At 34.2% G+C, this 22,420-nt stretch overlaps 1 protein-coding gene across 1 annotated transcript in view; it reads right to left on the bottom strand.

Annotated features, from left to right (window-relative positions):
* The window catches only part of LOC138704385 (transmembrane protease serine 9-like), a 41,980-nt gene that overhangs the window by 8,251 nt on the left and 11,309 nt on the right, over positions 1–22,420 (bottom strand). The window contains exons 7-10 of the mRNA XM_069832214.1: positions 19,158–19,325; positions 10,188–10,239; positions 7,080–7,242; positions 1,524–1,675 (exon numbers count right to left, since the gene is read on the bottom strand). Of these exons, the coding sequence (XP_069688315.1) occupies positions 1,524–1,675; positions 7,080–7,242; positions 10,188–10,239; positions 19,158–19,325 (535 nt within the window). The remainder of the gene's footprint in view (positions 1–1,523; positions 1,676–7,079; positions 7,243–10,187; positions 10,240–19,157; positions 19,326–22,420) is intronic.

Below are 22,420 nucleotides of genomic sequence, written 5' to 3' on the forward strand. Positions count from 1 at the left end.
ATCAAGTATTACAAGAAATAGCTCAAAATTGGAAATCAAATGCCCAATTAAAATAGAAATTAGGCATTTGATTTCCAATTTTGAGCCGTTTCTTGTAATACTTGATTATTGCCAATTGTTGTATAAGACCATTTTAACAATGCTTTCACTGAAACAGCGTATTTCCAAATTCCAACGGTAGATGCAGCACCAACCAGCTCATCTATGTCTGCTACAAGCAATAAAAGAACGTTGTTCTACCTACTTTGTGCCAATGTGTAAAGTGTGTTAAAATAACAATCATCAGAAACTTGTGTCTGAAACTCTACTTAGTAATGTAGGGAAGTTTCACACAGAAAGAGTTTTCCTGTTTTCTTGTTAGGAGAAACCCTTTTCTCGGAAAGTACTGAAGCTATAATTCCCTGAGGCACTAGTACGATTTTTTTTTATTGAATTGCTTAGTTTCGGAAGTCTCTATTTGAAACGTTCATATATTTTTTGTAAGTCAACAAACTCTGTTACCATATGAACAGATCGTGAGTCTTGCAGATTTTTAAGAACAAAAATAATAATTCAACCTTACAAGTTTCACAAAATATCTTACTAATAGTTGCAATTTAATTTGAAAACTGTCTTTAATTCTGTCAAATAAGACCTTTTGTAACTGAGCAACTCATCTGCTTTCATATTTTAAATTGTGCATGTCTTTTATTTTTTTTTTTTCAAGAGCAAAGGATATAATGCATTAACGAAGGTATTAGTCTCGAAACAAAGTAATATTTTAATCGTATAATATAAACTTAAAGCGTAGGACCTAAATTCACAAGCGACTTCAATGGCCATTAGGAGCTGCCATCTAGCGGAAATGTTTTTCTATTCATGTTACATGGAGGAGCCCGAGATTAAGGTGGGCTATGTGACTTTTTTTATATATAAAATGAGTTATTGGCATCATTGGCAAGTTTAGGTTGAAAACTTTACACAGTGAAAGGTTTAGTTTCAAAATTATTTGTTTTAGATGTGTAAAATGCATAGAAAAAATCAGTACATACCTAAATCAGATATAGGAAATTTTTGCACTTTTTTTTTAAATTCACTTTGGATAACATAGCCCATTTTGATCTCGGGCGCCTCATTATTGTTGGACCATTAAATAAGCAGGCAATATAAGTAGCCATTGGATGCGTTCGAGCAGGCAGTGATCGAATGTAGTAAACAAATTTGATAACAGTAATAAACAATCTCTAGTGAAATTGTGATCAACAATATATTTTTCATTGTTTAAACAATGTTTAATCCTTGTATTAATTTTTTTGTTTGTTTTCATTAATATTTCAATAATACTCTTTCCAAATTTATGTTTGTAAATTATTCTCCAGTTAAAATTACTTTTTTTTTTCTCTGAAATTCTTTTTCTTTCAATTTTTATTCATTATCAGTTTTACTCTCGTTATTTTTTAAATCAAAACTTATTTATATTGGTTTGCGTTATGAATGTGTTATAATCCAAGATTAATATTAATAATTAAGATTAGTATACTTACTATTATAAGACACACTGATTTTCACTAGACCAATGTCATGGCTGTTTTCGTAATCCTCATGTAGGATACTGGTTGTTGAAGAGACAATTGCAGAACCTTCTTCAGGGTAATAGACATCATTAGCTCCCAAAGTTATTTGATATGAGGAACCACTGAAACAATAGCAGCAATTGTGTTTTGTTTCTTTACTACAGTGAAGGAACGTTAAGATTAGAGCATTAGCATACAGCTGACTTCCATTCAGTGCAGGTCAGTATATTTTGTGGCAGTTCAATACACAATAGAACAGGAGTCGTCAGCATAATACTCTCTCGCGCTAGCTCTCTTACAGGCAAGCATACTAGTGTATTGGTAACTGCAGGCTGGTAATCAGTAATGCAGTGGCAGCGTTTCATTTGCACCAGAAATTAAGTAACTCGTTATTTAAATTCAGCAATAATAGTTTAATGAAGCACAGAATGTTCACATATGTACTTAAATAACCATATTTATATAATTAATAAGTACAGTAGCGTGCAAATTAATCCGAACAACGTAATTACTTATGCAAAAACACTCAAACGGGATAAAAAAAAAAGGATCTAAGACATACCTCAGTAATCTATGTGGCCTCCCTTGTTCCTAATAACAGCTCTGAGACGATTTGGCATGGATTCCACTAATTTCCCACAAATTTCTTCATTTCTTCATCGCGAAACCATACACCAATGAGGGCAGAAATCATCTTCTTCTTTGTAGAACAATCCATTTTTTGCATTCTTCTTTTGCAAATTGACCACAAGTTCTCAATGGGGTTGATGTCGGGTGAGTTGCCTGGCCAGGGGAGTACCTGAATATTCGTCTTGTTGAAGAATTCTGTAGTTTTTCGAGACGTATGGCATGGTGTCAGGTCTTGTTGGAACACACCTCTGCCATCCGGAAATGATTTTTGCAGCTGGGGTACGATTGTGGTTTCCAATAAGTGAATATATTTGTCAGAATTCATCATTCCCTTGATATGTATTAATGCTCCAGGCCCTTCATGTGTAAAACAACCCCAAAACATTACTTTAGAAGGGTATTTGGGTGCTTGTTGGAGATGAGCTGCTGTTACTTTTTCGGATCCTTTCCGTACGTAAGAAACACGGTGGCCGTGGACCTCGAAATGAGACTCATCGGAAAAAAGTACATACTTCCAGTCATTCACTGTCCAGTGTTGATGTAATTTTGCCCACATTAAGCGTTTTTTGCACATAACAGGGGTTAGCAGTTGCTTCTTAATAGGCTTACGAGCCCTTCGTCCAGCTTCCAAAAGCCTACGCCGCACTGTTGTGACGTGAATATTCGCCGCAGTGCGTGGTAGCCATTAACTCGCGGGTTAAGTCGACAGCAGTTAGTCTAGGATTTAATTTACTTTTCCTGACAATTAAACGCTCATCTGCAGGTGAAGTCTTCCTTTTCCGGCCACAGTTTCCTTTTTTCTGGGATGTGATGGATCCAGTCTCCCTGTACCGTTTTATGATCGAATTAACAGTAGCCAAACCGATGTGACTTCTGCAGCAATTTGCCTCTGTGTCATAGAAGAATGCTCTGCTAATGTTATAATTTTAGACCGTTTTCGTGGAGTTGTATCCATTTGTGAAGACGACAGAATGTACACAGGATTGCAGTATTAAGTCTTCAACACAACTGAAATGCTTATAAGTACAAAATGACAAGCAAAATGTCACATATTATAAAAAAAAATAATGACAGACCTTCAACAATGGAATTACACGTACTACAGATGTCAATTAAAGCGGTATGAGCAGCTGTGAGGTCAACAATGACAGAAAATGTAAATTTGCACGCTACTGTACTTAGCATTTTTGTTTATATCAATAACTTGAAAATGTGATTCCTAAGAAATTTTCTTAATCCTTCATACTAAGCAATAATAAAATGAGTAAATAATCATAAACACCATGAAATAAAACTGCGAGAAATGTATTCAAAATTAATACATTTTTATTCCTATTTTTATTTATTTATTTATTTATTTATTTATTTATTTATTTATTTATTTATTTATTTATTTATTTATTTATTTATTTATTTATTTATTTATTTAATCTGGCACTGTTAGGGCCATCGAGTCTTCTCTACCACACCACCAGAATACAAATAGACATATACAAGGAACAAATGCAGAGAGAAGAAGGAAATAACAAATGAAAGTAAAATTACAGATAGAAATACAAAAAGAATGAGATAAATAATATATACTAGTAGGAAGATGAGGTCACAATGGGCATAAAAGGTACAAATACAGTATATTGTTTACCTAATATATTAGTGATTAAGAAAAATGATTAAATATCTAAAAGTAAGTAGCTGACTGTGCAAGTATAAAGCGGAACAAGACAATAACAATTTCGAAACATTTGCAATAAGTTAGAATACTCAGTTTACTGCATGGCACTCTACGCAGTAAGTAAATGCTTAACAGTTTGTTTTTGAACACTGTTAAATTCCGACAGTCTCTGATGTCACTGGGTAGGGTATTTCACAAGCGCGAGAGTGAGATTGTGTATGATGATGAATACGATGATGTCTTGTGTGTTGGTATGGTTAGTATGCGGCTATTTTGCGTGAAGAGATTATGATATGATGACAGGTAACTGAAGCGAGAGGCAAGGTAGGTAGGTGTAGAGGTGTGAAGGACTTTGAAAAGGAGAACTAGGAAATGAACATTTTTACGTTTGTTAAGCCGTAGCCAGTTCAGAGTTTGGAAGGATGGGGTAATGTGGTCAGCGCGGCGGACATCTCAGACGAAGCGAACACAAGAATTATGAACACGTTGTAAAATTAACACACACGTATATTGTGAAAATAAATACTCTGTACTTATGACTGGCATTTTTCATTGGTGCTAAATGCACAAAAATTGGTGGAAAAGATACAGAAAACGTGAAGAAAAAGCCAAAATTGTATCATCTGGCAACATGAATTTTGAGTTATTTTTTACGATGATGGCCGCAAACAAGCAAATATTCTTATGAGACTAGATAATTTTTTTTCCTCCCTCCATCTTAATAATGTCAAAAGAAGTGCTTATAGAAATTTTGGCCATTTGAGCGCAATTACGAGGCCCTCGCTCCAGAAAAGTCTCCGTTTAGACGTTTACAGAAAGAAAACACAATTTCGTGGAAAGTTTATTGGAACAGATACAGATATTATTGAACAATTTTTCAACGTATTGTCCACCGTAATGATACATTTTTCATACCATGAGATCAACTTTTGTATCCCTGTGTCGAAGTCTGCCTTCTGAGATCGGAACCAGTGTGTGACAGCCGTCTGCACCTCTCTGTTGATCCCACAGTATGAGAAATGTCTCAGTTCGGTGGGAAATATGTTGAAAAATAGCTCAACAATTGCTGTATCTGTTTCAATAAATTTTTCCATGAAAATGTGTTTTCTTTCTGTTAACGGCCCTAGGGATTTCTGGGGACCATCGTAATTGCGGTCGAGCGCTCAAAATCTGTATAAACACTTTTTTGACATTATTAACATAGTGGAAGAAAAAAATAACGTTTTTATCTGCCCCCATGAGAATGTTTGCTTGTAAGTCATGCCAGCATAACAAACTCGCTGATGAGAACTCAGAAGCATCACGGAGGCTTAGTTGTGTTATTCCACCATTCAGATTTTTGCACCGTCTTTTAATATTTGTCGTGATCATTAACATGTCACTTGTCATAGTTATTCTGTAGGTTACATATTTTTTCATCACTCTGAAGATCTTATTGCAAATGAAACATCTCGAAACACTTTCAAACTGTGAAAACAAAATGTTCCTCGCATGAAGGGTTAAACAACGTACCGGGAGTTCACACCTGTGGAGTAACGGTTAGCGTGTCTGGCCGCGAAACTAGGTGGCCCGGGTTCGATTCCCGGTCGGGGCAAGTTACCTGGTTGAGGTTTTTTCCGGGGTTTTCCCTCAATCCAATATGAGCAAATGCTGGATAACTATCGGTGCTGGACCCTGGACTCATTTCACCGACATTATCAAGTTTATCTCATTCAGATAAAGTGTAGTAAAATAACCTGCTAAAAAGTACCATGCCTCTATTATTAATGGGCATCAAGGGGAAAGATAGGTTTTATTCTCGAGATGAACTTCCCCTCTTTCCGCACAGCTTAATGCCAGATCTCGCCTCCTCATTAGTGCTAGTCGTAGCGAGTGCTGACGGCCACTGCTTTAGAACAGCATATATATATATATATATATATATATATATATATATTCCTTTTGCATTACTTTAGGACGCATTATCAACAGCAATGGTTATCTAGATTTGAATGAAATGAAGGTACAGTGATAGCGAAGTGAGTCCAGGGTCAAGCGCCGAAAGTTACCCAGTATTTGCTCAACCAGATAATATTTCTCAATCACGGTTTGAATCCGGGCCCTCTCGTTTCATGGTCAAATGTGCTGACCGTTACTTCACAGCGGTGAACTCTTAGAAGAAATCGTACAAAAGGTGTCGTGCTGTATTTCTACGGCAATATACTGGAGTTCAGCAACCTTGTGATTCAACGACAAAGAATTTAATGAATAAAGTGAGAAACACTGACTCATTTTTAAGTAAAAATGAAGACCCATAAATCCTGTTCTGACTGAAGAAAAACTCGATAGCATAGACTATATGCTATAACAGTTTCCCAATAAATCTTTAAGAAAGTTAGCTTGACAGGGTTGAAAAGTAACTAAATTATTAAAACTAAAGGCGTATAAAGAAGATTCGTTTGTAACTCAAACGAAACTGAGAATGAGTCTAGCGTTCAATTCTATGGATAGAGACGAAATCTACCTTGTGTCTATAAATATTTTCAAGACATGTCAAATGTGCATTACAAGTGTTACTCGATAGTTCCAGTACTTGTTATAATGTAAGCCAATAAATTACATCTGTAATATATGTATAAGTCGCGAGATTTTGTTACCGAGAGCTGAGGCGCTGAATCACCGCTAAGCGGGCTGTTACTTGCCCATGTCAAATTTGAACGGCGGCGAAATAAACGAAACCTATTTCCAGGCGTACACCCGTTGCAAGGTTTTAATGTTTTCGTGAATAACATCATCTTAATAAAAGTAGATTTACCAAAAGTTTAAAATTTCATCCTGAAGAATATCGTAAGTGGGAGAGAGGCATTTGTGTTTATTATCTGACGGTCTGGAAAGTAAAATTACACAATCATGATTTTAAACACATACGGACATTCTCTGAAATAATTTATGCAGTTTTGAAAACAATTTTAGTATTCTGTGTTCAGGTGTCCAAGGTAATACTTCGTTGAATTGTGGTGTAAATATATATCTCCTCTTTCAGTCTTAATTTTCTTGTGCCAATGAGGACTGTTTTGTTTAATTTTAGAAGCAAAATAAATGTTATTTAGGATAATTATGAGGCTGAATGTTTCCGATGTAAAATCTTTGTTTATTCGATTATTCCATGCTTCATGTGTATTTACAGGAATAATTAATATTAAAAATATGTATTTCTAAATTGATTGCCGTCTGTACTCACTCACATGCAATGCCCTGCAGTAAGGACCCACTCGTTCGAGATGAGAGATCCTCCACAGAACCAGGAGTTGTCAACTGAGAGAGCAGCCTGCCAGGGGAACTGGCCACGGCTTGCAGTCTGACCGTGAGTGATTCTAGAACTTATGTCCTTTACGTGCACTTTAGCAACTAAATTTGAAACAAAGAGAAAGAAGTACAAAGTTAAGTATTGGAATGTTCTACTTTACATATAATATTATATCAACAATACAGAGGATAAAAACATGGAGCTCTAAATCAAACCTACAAAATAATAAAACATTTAAATGGAACAGAGATAGATACAGCCCAAAAGGCTATAAATATAATGCCTAAGAAAAAGGGCATATTAATTACAAATACTTATGGTTTGATCTCCGAGTAGAGACTGAGATAGACTACTCCATGAAGAAGGTTTCACCAAAATAGACTCAATAGAACTTAAAACTCTCTCGACAAACTTAACAAGCATGATAATATTAATTTATAATATTTGAAATATGCCAGTCCTAAAGTATTTTATCTAAATTAGAAATCTCTGGCATTCTAGGGAATACATTTAATATTTTTAGAACCTATCTTCATGGCAGAAGGCAATTAGCTGCAATAGATAAAAATTGGTCGAGTCTCACCAGTACAAATTAGTATATAGTGTTCCACAAGGCTCAACAGATGGTCAATTACTATATTTAATAGCAATTAGTGACTTTTCTAAATTTAATAATGCTATAACAATTATGTGTACAGATTACTTTCTATGTTCTAGCTGTACTGTGAATGAATTACATGCTCTTACCAACAATATTCTATCGCAGATGCTTCATGGTTTGAATCTAATGGTTTCTTGCTTAAGAAAAGACTATCAACATAACTGTTAGCCTAAACCATCTAATAAATAAGTACAACGGATAAAACTATACAAAATTTCTAGGATTGAGATTGTAGACTCTAGTTTAACAAGGAAAAATCATATCGAATATATTAAATGCACAAAGTTATCAAGAGTGTTATACTTGTTAAACAAATTAGTGACTTACGTTTCTCAAAATTACTTAAGATTTGCCTACTTTTGTTTCTTTCAATCGATAATCAATTTAATTTTCTGTGGAAATGGCACCAAAATTGGGAGTGTCTTGATTTTGGAAAATAAAGCTATTAGAATTTTATGTAAATCAAACCATCTTGAACATTGTCGGCAACTTTTCACACAATCACGGATATTAACAATCATAACTATGTGTGCGTGCGTGTGTGATATTTTACAGTCGACATCATATCGACAATTACTAATTACTGGCCAATATACATGATCATGAAATCAGAAATAGTGAACAAATTAATATTCCATAATGTAGATTACATAAGAGCAATACAAACTTTTCTGTTACGAAGATGAAATTATAGAATAAGCTTCCCAGTCAATATTATAAGTTACCAATCAAACGATTTAAGGCTAGATTTTATAATTGCCTATTAATAAATTCTGTTTTCTCTGCTGATGAGTTTTTAAACGTACATTCGCATTAAATTGTTTTCCATTAATAAATTTATGTAGACCAACATTTTGGTACTATTAATACATTGAGTATGAGTTGTTCTAATTGTTACAGTTTCAATATATTTCGTGATTTCATTGCATTAATTAATTTCTACTATTTCAAAATATTTTATCTAGATTTGTGTTATTTTAATGTATCATATGTGACGAAGTTCATTACTTGTGTATTCAAATTATTAATTGAATTCAATATTAAAAAGATTTCTAGATATCTTGAATATATGTTAGAAGACCCACATAATACCTGAAGAATAGAAACCAGCACGAGTAGTACCAATTTTAAGAGAAAAAGGAAAGAGAAGTGATTGTGTTAATTATGGAGAAATCATCCTCCTCAGATCTGAGTATGAAGTCTACGCTAAAATAAATGCCAGAATAAGTGAAGTCCTATTACAAGAAAAATAACTGAATTTAGGAAAAGCCGTTCATGTATTGACTGAATTTTATGTAAAACAGATCATTGAAAGAAGACGAGAATTTAATCTAGAAGCATACATTTTACTTATAGACTATGTAATAATCTTTGATAAAGTTGTAAGGAATAAAAGTGGGACATGATGGAAAGAAGAAGCTACCTTATGCAATTAACAAATGTCTTAAATGATATACAAGAACAAATATAATTTTAGATTACTCTATTGTAGATACAAATCAAGGTGTAAGACAAGGATGTTCTATGTCATCTACTCCTTTTAACACATACAGTATATTGATGCAGCCATTCAAGAATGAATATCAAAGCCATCTTGAGATAAGTATTGTAGATTTGGGGATTTTATTTTAAATACTTTGTTGTTTGCAGACAATCAGGTACTTTTAGCACAATCGGAAAATCAATTAGAAATTTCCTACAGTCATTCCATCAAAGGTAAATTTCTGTCAGAATTAAAATTGTAATAGTTCAGAACATTGTAGAACAAATCAATCATTTTAATTATTTAGACTGTGATATTTCTTATAATTGTGATTCGCAAAACAAGTTGTATAAATTTCAGTACACGTGTAATACTATTAAACCAGGATAGATAACAAAATGAAATTTTATAAAACAACGACAACGTTTATACTGTTTTATGGATTCCAAAATTGGGCACGTAATAGAGCAAAAAAAAGAAGAACAGAGTGCCGAAAAGAATTTTCTGTGATATGTAGCTGGATATAACAGAAGAGACGAAATCATTAACCTCACAATCCTACGAGAAATACAAATTATCTTAATGATAGCCTATAATAATAGAAATGAGAGATAATTGGAAAGACTATATCTTCAGAATAAATCAGTCGTAGATAACGATACAAACTAGGACTTACAGACTCATTGGCAGGAGAGATATTGATCAACCAAGGAGACGCTGGGATGATGACTTTGATTCCTGAGTGAGCAGAAGGTCCAACTCATGTAGATGTAGATGATGATGATGATGATGATGATGATGATGATGATGATGATGACGACCAGGATGTACTTTATAGTCCTCGTAATATTCTTACACTTAATTTTACGATACTGAAATATGAAGTAATAACATCAATGTACCTGGTTGTGGTTTGCTTTCCTTCAGCAATCCTGGATAGAGTCGAGCTTCGGCCTGTTTAAACATCAGATAGATTAGATTCATATTGTATCAAATCTTAAAAATAACATCTTTAAGAATAAATATATCTTGGAATAGATGTAAGCAAATTTACCAACATTCCAGTCAAAGGGATAAAGTCCTGTATAAATGCGTGTATGCTCATTAACTGAATGTGATAGTTCTTATACAGCTGTCGAAAGAAAAAGTGACCGCTCTATAGAAACTGTTTCCATCGGGTATCTCCGCTACAATTCGGGGACAGCCGATGTTACATGTTATTGGACAACGTACAGTTGTAATTGAAATGTTGTGCATGTTACTATTCTAGCGTACTGGTGACGTTTTCCGGGCTGGTATTCATGAGGTCGTGCGTTCGTACACAACTAGTGCGTTTTATGTTTTTTCTTTGTTTTTAAGAGAGAAAGAAAATATAATTGCTCCTCTGTCTTTTATGACTGTTTTAGTAATTAACATCAGGTTCATGGATGTCTTATACCATGACATTAGCCTTATTTGTTATGACATTATAGCTGCAAATGGAAGGAAAGAAAGAAAGGTTTTATTCTTAACAAAAATATATTTCGTGGTATAAACAAAAACTTACTGACGTCTGCCTTAGAAAATTCAAACAGTTAAAAGTTATAGAACAAAAAAAAAAAACAAAAACAAAATGCCACGATTCAATATTTACTCCATATTCCTCCCATCTCGATCAAATTTTGCATTCGGATGGGCATAGAATCGACTAGTCTTTTCATATAGCGACTGCTTTCAGCTACGGCATCCCAGGCATCCTGGACGACCTTTCACAAATCATCAGGACGTCTTGGAAAGGAATTTTGCCAATCTTTCCCCATATGCTTCTTTACTTGTGCCCCCGTAGCTGAGTCGTAAGAACGTGAACGTCTCAGGTTCAAATCCTCATCACTTCTTTTGATTTTTATTGTGTTGCAGGATTAGTATAAAGTAATAGTATAAAAAAGAAATGTTCATAATGTCTATATTACGTTAAGGAATAAGATCATTTAATATTACTTCACACATTGTAAATTATGTAGGAAGCAAATTTCTACAATCATATAACATTTCAATAAAATCCATTAAACAACACACATTTCTGAGATTCGCTTTGTTTACATAGACTATTACACTTTTATTACATCAAACTACTTTTGACCAATAAAACGGTACGAAAGGACGTGTTTCAACAAATCATGGTTGTTTATAGCTACAATTTTATCACCTCCCAAGCATTTATTTGTATCACCTCCCTACCATTTTTTTCTTTCTTTGCCAACATTTCCAACTGTACATTCTTTACGGTACTATAAAACATGCTTTGCGATCGTCATTTGTTTCCTGCATAGATAATCAACTGAAAATGGCGACTTCGTTCCAAGGTTTTGATGAAGCTAGCATTAGTGAAACAGAATTTTGGTGTTCCAATTAATATTTTATTGTATTAGAGTAGGCCTACTTTATTTCTTCTAATCTTTACATACTTTCTTCTAATCGTGAAATAGTCGATTAAATCCCACTCGAGTTTTGATTTTCTCTAGATAAATCAAAACCTCTAGTGAGATTATTGTTGATAAAATCATTGTTACTTCGCTTAATGTTTGAGATACAGAATCTCATGAAAAGTATAAGCAAATACAAATTCGAGTTTTGAATCTACTCGGTGCGCTGGAATATTTACAATTCGGCTAATAACCTTTATCTCCCGCTAACTTGTGGGCCTTACTGTAAGCTGTAATGTGGATGATTTTACATTTTAACTTGTAAGTTATGTAATAATATTTTACAACCCTAGTTTGTGAATTGTTGAAACACACTGAACTGTCTCATATATCATGTGAGAGTATTCATTCTGATAGCTAAAGTTGCCGCTTTCCAGTCGGGAGATAAATTGCTCACCAGAAGTAATACACTATAGCTCATGTATGACTTAAGTTCGGTCTTGAATATATAAATAACAAAATGCCAAAATCTTGTTCTCTAAACCCATTAAAAGTTATTTACTTGTTTATTTTATTTATTTATAATCATTCTCCTATAAACATGGCAGATTTGATGCATTCCAATTCAAATAGACGTCATTTGCATATCAAATACAAATAATTTGTACCATGTAGTTTCACTAGTACTATGAACTTCTTAATGTAACAACTCTGCTAATAACAGTTCTGCATTATTTAATACTGTACATATATCTACTATACTATACAATGCAACACGGAAACAATAATAATGATAATGATAATAATAATTATAATAATATAACAATAATGTCATTACAAACTCGCTATTCATACTATTTACTATACCTAAATGTTTTACTATTATTATTCTAGTTCATCGTTTCATTTGTTTACTTAACTATTTAACAGGTTACTGATTTGGTTACTCCTGAACTATTAGCTTTTGTAGGTTGAAGGATTCTCTCATATTATAATCTGACTTCACATTGTTCCTTTATCGCCTTTCCCCATCTAATTTGACTCTGAACAGAAATATTTATTTACAGAATAACACCCTTAACTTGTGTGGAGTAACGGTCAGCGCGTCTGGCCGCGAAACCAGATGGCCCGGGTTCGATTCCCGGTCCGGGCAAAGTTACCTGGTTGAGGTTTTTTCCTGGGTTTTCCCTCAACCCAATGTGAGCAAATGCTGGGTAACTTTCGGTGATGGACCCCGGAATCATTTCCCCGGCATTATCACTTTCATCTCATTCAGACGCTAAATAACCAAAGATGTTGATAAAGCGTCGTGAAATAACCTACTTAAAAAATTGTCGTTATTCACCCCGACTCAAGAAGCAGGCACAAAGATGTCGCTAATACCGAGAAGAGTAGACTACTTAGTTCGTCAGAGACTATCCAGAGTGCACCATAGTCGGTGCTCCACATTACACTTTTAATGAATGATGATGTTGATGTAGAGTTGTTGCTAAGTCACAGGGTAATCGGAGTACCCAGAGAAAACTCTTGCGTTTCCTTGATCGCTGGCTTGTCCAAGATCTTAAATTCAAGGTAGGGCGGAATTTGAATCCGGACTCTTTGGCTTATAAACCCTGCGCTCTAGCACTGCTTACCGTGACGAATAATGTCTCTTAAAAATAAGTATAGGCCTGTTTGAACTTGTAGAAAATGAGGCCTTAATAAATTATTCCTTTACAGCGCACCCAAAATTTAAAGATCCGGTATCAGATTAATTTATTTTAAAGAAATGTGATTGTAAAAGTAAAAATGTAAAATATTTTTTACATAATTATTATTTTTAATAACCCGATGACTAAAATTCATATTCCTTACCATAAGGCTGAAGGTTACTAGAAGTGTCAAAGCCACAAATGTCTTCATGCTGCTGATCGGTGATGGAATGTCTTAGAAAATTAAGTCAGCTCAATTTATAGCTTGTATTAATTCAGTACGATTAAATTTATCGTTAAAAAATCAACCTTATCTATGCACTTCAGCCTCTTGATAGATATTCAACTTGTAGGCTACCAATACCACGTAATGTATCGAATTGTTAATATTCCCAAATAACGCGCCAAATCTATAATTATATATGACTAATATGTTTTGTTATTTTTTAATTTTAAGATGATAAAGAGCACCACTTATGTCGGCAAACAATACTGAGGACGAAATTATATCTTGTAAAACAAGTGGTTTATCTTTCAACAACTAAACGAGAGATAAGAAAATTCAAGGTGTAGGTACTTCAGAAATTTATGATTTTTATTATCGATAAATACTGCTTTTTGCAGTTATGTCCAGTCGAAATTCACGCAGAAAATAATTACACTGAAATTAATATAATTTTACGTAAATATAAACTATTTTAAGTTTCTTACACATTTATATCGACGTGTTGTGGGCAATTTATTATGAGAGGTACTGACTACTTATTCGCTAGATCACGTATAAGGTGCGTGTATTAGTGACCTAGTATTATTAGGTGCCGATATCTTATCACTCAGTTATCATCAATTATTGATATAAATAATTAAGGATACAAATATGAATACACTACGATATAATCTGAAAACGAACGAAATATTCACTTACATTTAAAACATACATATAATTTAGTACAAATTTGGTTTAAAATTGGATACTAACAAAACAAAATTACGGTGATTTATATTAATAAATATTAACAATAAACAAACTGCTATACAATTCACATATTTAGGTTGCTGTTTAAATAGGCCTATTGCAGTGATTTTGAACAAAAATTATGATGTTCGGTAATAAATAATAACAGCACAGGTACACAATATAGGTTGCTGTTTAAATACTTTAAGAAGCATCTGCGATGCTGATTTGAACAAGCTAGATCCTACACTAGGTATATGATACCGATTTGAACAGCCTAGATCCAAAAGTATACATGCGGTACTGATTTGAACATGCCGTAGCACCATTTAGACTATGAATTAATATCACATTTAGCTAACAAGTATTTATTTTCATTATTAATATACAGACTAGTTCAGTGTTTCATCTGGTCAATTTTACTCCAAGGAAAAGAAACGTGGACTTTAATTTGTTTCTTCTTTTTCCTTCTGAAGCTTATCGTCTATGTTTAACATACACTAATAGAAAAAAAAAAATGCAAGTATTTTCTGGAACTGAAATTGTACTGACTTTCCCATGGAAATGATTACGTCACACCTGATAGATACAGTGTGAATGAGTCCATTCTCATACACAAAGTGTCCGCATATATACATAACTTACTTGGAAGAGTTCATTGTATTCCGTGGGGGGGGGGAGGTTACAAAGAGTTATACTTCGACACGAACACGAAACAGATGTGAGGACAATACATGCGTAACTATAAAAGAGGAAATGAAACTGCCGTCCTAGCCCATTGTCTCCTGGCTTAGTTGCCTCATAAGTGGTGTCTTGTTGGTGTCACTTGTGAGTTTCAGACCTGTCTTCGGACAGTTCACTAAACAACAAGCAATGCAATTTCCTGTCTACCATGTTATGCAATAATTTTGATAATCGGAATTAGTTGCCGCCTGTTTTTTGTTATTTGGTTCCGATTTCATGAATCTATTTTGACATTCACGTCTGTTTTCAAAAACAGCTATAAAATTGTCTACAAGTGAATGACACATTTTGTGATAGTAGATTCATGCATTCACTTCCGGCATTTTTCAAATTCGAAAATGATTTTACAACAAATTTCACAGCCACCGGCGTGGGTCAGTCGGTTAAGGCACTTGCTGCCGATCAGAAGTTGCGTTCGGGCGCGGGTTCGATCCCTGCTTGGGCTGATTACCTGGTTGGGTTTTTTTCCGAGGTTTTTCCCAACAGTAATGTGAATGCAAGGTAATCTGTGGCGAATCGTCGGCCTCATCTCGCTATCACCAAGCTCATCGACGCTAAATAACCTAGTAGTTGATACATCGTCGTTAAATAACCAATTGAAAAAAAAAACAAATTTCACTAATTTGTTGATGAATGCCCTTATCAAAATTCATGATTCTAGCAAATATACAGCAAAGTCTACGAGATACAGAATAACAATTCTAACTATTTTTTTTTCTTTTTAAGTTTAAGATTTCGTTGTCCGATTGGACAGTTCGTTAAATTTGTTTAGAGCGGATATGTCTCCTAAATCCCCATTCGATACGCGCCTGATGCCATTTATTTGTTAATTGTCTGTGGCTCAATGCAGTTTATTATTTGTCCTGATAGTACAGTCTTTTGCAAGACATTATTATTATTATTATTATTATTATTATTATTATTATTATTATCATTATTAATATTATCATTATTATTATCATTATTATTATTATTATTATTATTATTATTATTATTATTATTATTATTATTAATATTATTATTATTATTATTATTATTATTATTATTATTATTATTATTATTATTATTATTGGAAGACGTTATTATCCATAGCTTATTTAATTCCATTCATTAGATATACTAAAATGTTACTGTAAATTATATTTATCCTAATGTCATTACTCATATTCGTATATGCGTTAAATGCAATCACTGAATTTCCTCAAATTTTCTGCCACTCTTTCGTCTTTTAAAATTACTTGTCCATTTTCCTTTATTGTTTAATTCAATAGACTAGTTGAAGCATATGAGATATGGACATAAATCTTTCCGACTTACCATAAAGTCTAGTTTTCCGAATTGTAGTTTTTTCAAACCCCTTTTCGCAAAACCAACTCTCCGAAACAATAATTATTATTATTCCCGATTTATATTTTTTCCAAAGGATTTTTTTTTCGTTAACCATTATTTCCAGAAGACAATTCAAGGGAGTGTAATAGTACTGGGCCATCCATATATCGCGGCACCGCAGCTGAGATGGAGTCCCGCTCGACCGATGAGCTATAGCACCCCTCTGGCCGGGCTATACGAGAGCCCCATGTTTAGCAAGCTAGATTGACTGCTTAATAAATTCTAATGCACTTAAAAAGTTATGTACTCACCCATGTCACTAACGGAGATGCTGGAACTTCCTTCGTTTTCAACACGTTTCTGGCAACTTCTTATGAAATTACCCATTACTTTTCTTAGTTCTCTTTGAGAAATTCAATTGATCTCTTAGCGAATGTTATCCTTAAGTTCGTCTAAAGTGTGTGGGTTCATTTTATGTACTTTATCTCTTAATGATTCCCAGACTTAATAGCCACGGGCTGTTAAATCGGGGGATCTTGAGGGCCATATGTTATTGATGATAACTCTTTCGTCAAACACTTGTCGAATTGCCTGTAATGAAACATTGGCTTATGAGCCGTGTCCTGCTGAAAAAAAAAACACGAAACTACGTTCCCTCACAGTTAATTCAGCAAACAGTGGCTGCAAAATGTTGTTCACATATGTCACTGTTGTGTCCTAAAAAAAATGGGCCTATTAGACCATTCTCTGACAGGAAACCTCTGCAGCACACCCATAATTTCTCGTCATGAAGAGGTTCCCCATGAAGCAGATTAGGTTTTTCGGCACTCCAATGTCGGCGGTTTTGAGAATTTAAATACCTACATAAATGAAACCACGCTTCGTATGAAAGGAGAATGAGATAAGGATCAATTTCTCTGCCATGTGTTTTATTAAAGAAACCAATCAAAAAGTCTAATGCTACATATAGGATCATCTGTTTTAAGATCTTGCACCACTGAACATTTATAAGGTTTTTAGCTTACGTAATTTTGTAGCCCTTTGTATGAAACCGTAAGAAATTCTCGTTTACTGAGAAAGACGGCTAAGAGATTTCTTAGAGGAATTTCCAAGCCTTGTCCAATATCAAGAGTTTATTCTTTTAGCACTGTAGTCGCCTTCTTCGCTTCTTATCAAGAGCACTTCCCGTTTCAAGAAATTTATTAACTAATCTATGAATCATCCCGCGGCTTGGGACTCGAACACCTGGGAAATTCTCTTGAAATAACCTCCTAACAGTACGAGAATTAGTTTATAAATATTAACCTTTGCGGGCTAAAGCAAGGAGATTCACTATCACCTTTACTTTTTAACTTTGCTCTAGAGTATGCCATTAGGAAATTTCAGGATAACAGACAGGGTTTGGAATTGAACGGGTTACATCAGCTTCTTGTCTATACGAATGACGTGAATATGTTGGAAGAAAATTCACAAACGATTAGGGAAAACACGGGAATTTTACTGGAAGCAAGTAAAGAGATAGGTTTGGAAGTAAATCCCGAAAAGACAAAGTATATGATTATGTCTCGTGACCAGAATATTGTACGAAATGGAAATATAAAAATTGGACATTTATCTTTTGAAGACGTGGAGAAGTTCAAATATCTTGGAGCAACAGTAACACATATAAATGATACTCGGGAGGAAATTAAACACAGAATAAATATGGGAAATGCCTGTTATTATTCGGTTGAGAAGCTTTTGTCATCTAGTCTGCTGTAAAAATTCTGAAAGTTAGAATTTATAAAACAGTTATATTACCGGTTGTTCTGTGTGGATGTGAAACTTGGGCTCTCATTTTGAGAGAGGAACAGAGATTAAGGGTGTTTGAGAATACGTTTCTTATGAAAATATTTGGGCTTAAGAGGGGAGAAGTTACAGGAGAATGGAGAAAGTTACACAACGCAGAACTACACGTATCGTTTTCACCTGACACAATTAGGAACAATAAATTCAGACGTTTGAGATGGGCAGGGCATGTAGCTCGTATGGGCGAATCCAGAAATGCATACAGAGTTTTAGTTCGGAGGCCGAGACGTAGATGGGAGGATAATATTAAAATAGATTTGAGGGAGGTGAGATATGATAGAGACTGGATTAATCTTGCACAGGATAGGGACCGATGGCGGGCTCATGTGAGAACGGCAATGAAACTGCGGGTTCCTTAAAAGCCATTTGTAAGTAAGTAAGTAAATATTAAGCTTTACTGTCAGAACTTTCGCCCAGAACAATCGCACAATGCAGCGATACATGGCAGTAGCACATTCTTGCAGAGGTGCCACCATCTTGCAACTGCTGCTTTGTTTGCCTTGTGCCAGTTGAGACCGGGAAAATACTGCCAGCCAGAGGTCATAGCTTCAGGCTCTTCATCGAAAAATGTAGTCACTACCTCGATTTGTAACTTACTGACTGATTCGCCTGCTTATTTTCACCAAAATCTATCAAGTAATATATTATCTTGAAATTGTATAATAACTATGTTAGGAATGACTCGAGGTTTACTCCTATACAATATTGTAAAGGCCCTGAATAGGATAATAGTATAACATGTTTAATAGTAGGTCATTGCAAAAAAATGAAACTACTTTACTATATCAAACATTTTAATACATCACAGTATTTGGTTTTTGTACATATTGCATTTCACATTATACCCTTCATACACATGCAAGATGTTATATTTGATCTTAGTTGTCAGTGTACCGTCATTCATTTAGTGGCAATGCCAGTGTTGGATTGAATCCAGTCCAAATAGCTGGTCACTCTGGTAAAACCAGCAGGCGAGCCCGATTCACATCCGGAAGAAGAAACAAATGACACAACACCAACTTGAACGTAACCACCATTCTGGGAATGGATAAGAGGGCCGCCGCTGTCACCCTGTAACAGAGAAGATATTTATTGTGAACAGTTTCAAAATAAGCCTTAAGAGTTATCTATATTTACGTACATTTGTGTGCAGATGACAACTTCTACTTCAGAGAAGTACAGGTTCATTACAAAAATACGCTTTATTTCTATTCATTGTACATATACAAATCATTTTGTTATCATTCAACGTTAACATAGACTTGGTGGGGTTTAAATCACAGTATTTTCAACATGTGATACTTTTGAGTCCAACACCTTTTACAAACGTTTGCCAAAGATTATTACTGGAGCTAGTGTTTGTTCAGAGATATCCTCCATAAAATTAAAATCAGTGTTTTAAGTTTTCAATCGGATGTGACTTATTTCTGTACGCGTTTTCTTTCGGAAACCTTACAGGCAATAAAGGCAATTATTTAAATCCAGAAAGTATGGTGACCAGGATTATGCCTCGTCCATCAAATCGTTAAGAGTAAATATTGGAGAATACTGCACTCTCTTATAGAAATGTTCATTCGGGTAATCAAGGACGACGTTCGTCGTCTTACGCCATAAAGTGTTGGAATGAACTCATCAAGATACCGCGGTGCAGGAATTGTGTCGCTCAAGAATAACGATTCAACAATTCCAACTGATAAATTAGCAGCACAACACACTACACATTTTTGAGGATGTAATGACTGAATATGGATTCTCAGAGCCCAGACAATGAAGCATATTCTATTCATTAACGTAACTGTTCAGATGAAAATTAAGCCTGATCAGAGAACCAAATGTAATCGATTGCTGAAGGATTCTCCTCCAAAAACTAATTAACTGGTTCACAAAAACGGTGAATTTGTTTATTTCTAGTTCTTGCTTGCCCGAATTGAAATGTAGATGGAAGTACTTGCAATTCTTCTCGAATTGCTTTTAAAGTGGATGATTGTTTTAAGATGAGTTGCTACGACAGATATAGTAATTTCCCAACGCTCCAAATAAGCGCATACATTACAAGTGCTTTTTCTTGAATGTTCTAATGAACTTTGTTCAGCCAACAACACAGTTTTTTGTTGTCAAAGACGGGACCTGCTCTTTAAAATTTCTTCACAAATCTTTCACTTATCGATCGTCATGCAACTTTTGGGCACTGAATTTTCACACTAAATGAACATTGCACCACGCCAATACCGCCAGATTGATAAAAGCGTTTTACACAAGAACACCATTTCTTTCGACAGTATGAGCCATTTTCTTTACCAACAGTTTTATATTGCTTCAGTTAGATTACACGTTCCTTTCAAAAGACTCCTAAGTCTATGACGTTGCATGAAACCAAAACCATTCTATAAAATGTAAGTACAGAAAGGTGTTTGCATTTTAAAACACCATGTCTCTTGTAATTTATATGTAGGCCTATGGATAAATTTATTATTGTTAATTTTTTGGAAAATAAATTTCTCTAAGTTATTTTATTAACAGTCATATTATCGATTGTTCTGTATGGCTGTGAAACTTGGACTCTCACTTTGAGAGAGGAACAGAGGTTAAAAGTGTGAGAGAATAAGGTACTTAGGAAAATATTTTTGGAGGTAAGAGGGATGAAGTCACAGGAGAATGGAGAAAGTTACATAACACAGAACTGCACGCCCTTTATCCTTCAACTAGCATAATTAGTAAGATTAAATATAAACGTTTGAGATGGGCAGGGCATGTAGCACGTAGGCTATGGGTGAATCCAGAAATGCGTGTAGGGTGTTAGTTGGGAGATCTGAGGGGAAAAAGACCTTTGGAGAGGCCGAGACATAAATGGGAGCATAATATAAATATGTGTTTGAGAGAGGCGGGATATGATACTAGAGACTGAATTAATCTTGCTTATAATAGGGACCAATGGCGGACTTACGCGAGGGCGGCAGTGATCCTCCGGATTCTCTAAAATCCATTTGTAAGTAAGTAGGTTATTTCATTTAACATAACGTTGAAATAAGGAAGGTAGAACAGCTAATTCATAGATCTGTGTATAAAAAGGCAAACGCAAAAAGCCACAGCATAGATCTTCCACTTTCACGATTTTTAAACGAAGACGTGAATTACTTAGCGTCATGTATCGGCTGCATATTTTCAGTGAAAGAGCTCCTTTTAGTTATTGCGAAGAGGAAAAGTCCTTTTCTGTCATTCTTGTCCATTTCCAATTATTCTACTAATTGAACCATTTGACACCAAATTTTAAAATATAGCCTACATACTACAGATGTTCAAATATCTTTAATATGAAAATGAAATAAAGTTTTAAAGCGAGTCAAACCTCATTAAGCAAAGACTTCACAAAAACCCAGTTTTATACGGAGCAATCAGTGGCTGTTTAAAACACGTTTCACTGTATTTCTCTATAATAGCTGCTCATATAAAATTTCTATCCAAATACTAGCAGTTATTTTATAGCTCCTAATATTTCTATCTAAATGGTACCTGATAATGTAATATTTTCTCCAAATACTAACTGCTAATGTATAACTCCTAATATCTCTAACTAAATTCTACCTTATAATGTAATATTTCTATCCAAATACTAACTGCTAATGTACAGCTCCTAATATTTCATACTAAATTCTACCTGGTAATGTAATATTTCTATCCAAATACTAACTGCTAATGTATAGCTTCTAATATTTCTAACTAAATGCTACCTGTTAATGTAATATTTCTAACTAAATGCTACCTGTTAATGTAATATTTCTAACTAAATTAATATGTTAATGTAATATTTCTAACTAAATTAATATGTTAATGTAATATTTCTAACTAAGTGCTACCTGTTAATGTAATATTTCTATCCAAATACTAGCTGCTCTATGTATAGTTCGTAATATTTCTAACTAAATTCTACCTCATAATGGAATATTTCTATCCAAATACTAGCTGCTAATGTATAGCTCGTAATATTTCTATCTAAATGCTACCTGTTAATGTAATATTTCTATCCAAATACTAACTGCTAATGCATAGCTTCTAATATTTCTAACTAAATGCTACCTGTTAATGTAATATTTCTATCCAAATACTAACTGCTAATGTATAGCTTCTAATATTTCTAACTAAATGCTACCTGTTAATGTAATATTTCT

Source organism: Periplaneta americana, chromosome 8 (assembly GCF_040183065.1).
Source record: "Periplaneta americana isolate PAMFEO1 chromosome 8, P.americana_PAMFEO1_priV1, whole genome shotgun sequence".
Classification (NCBI taxonomy): domain Eukaryota; kingdom Metazoa; phylum Arthropoda; class Insecta; order Blattodea; family Blattidae; genus Periplaneta; species Periplaneta americana.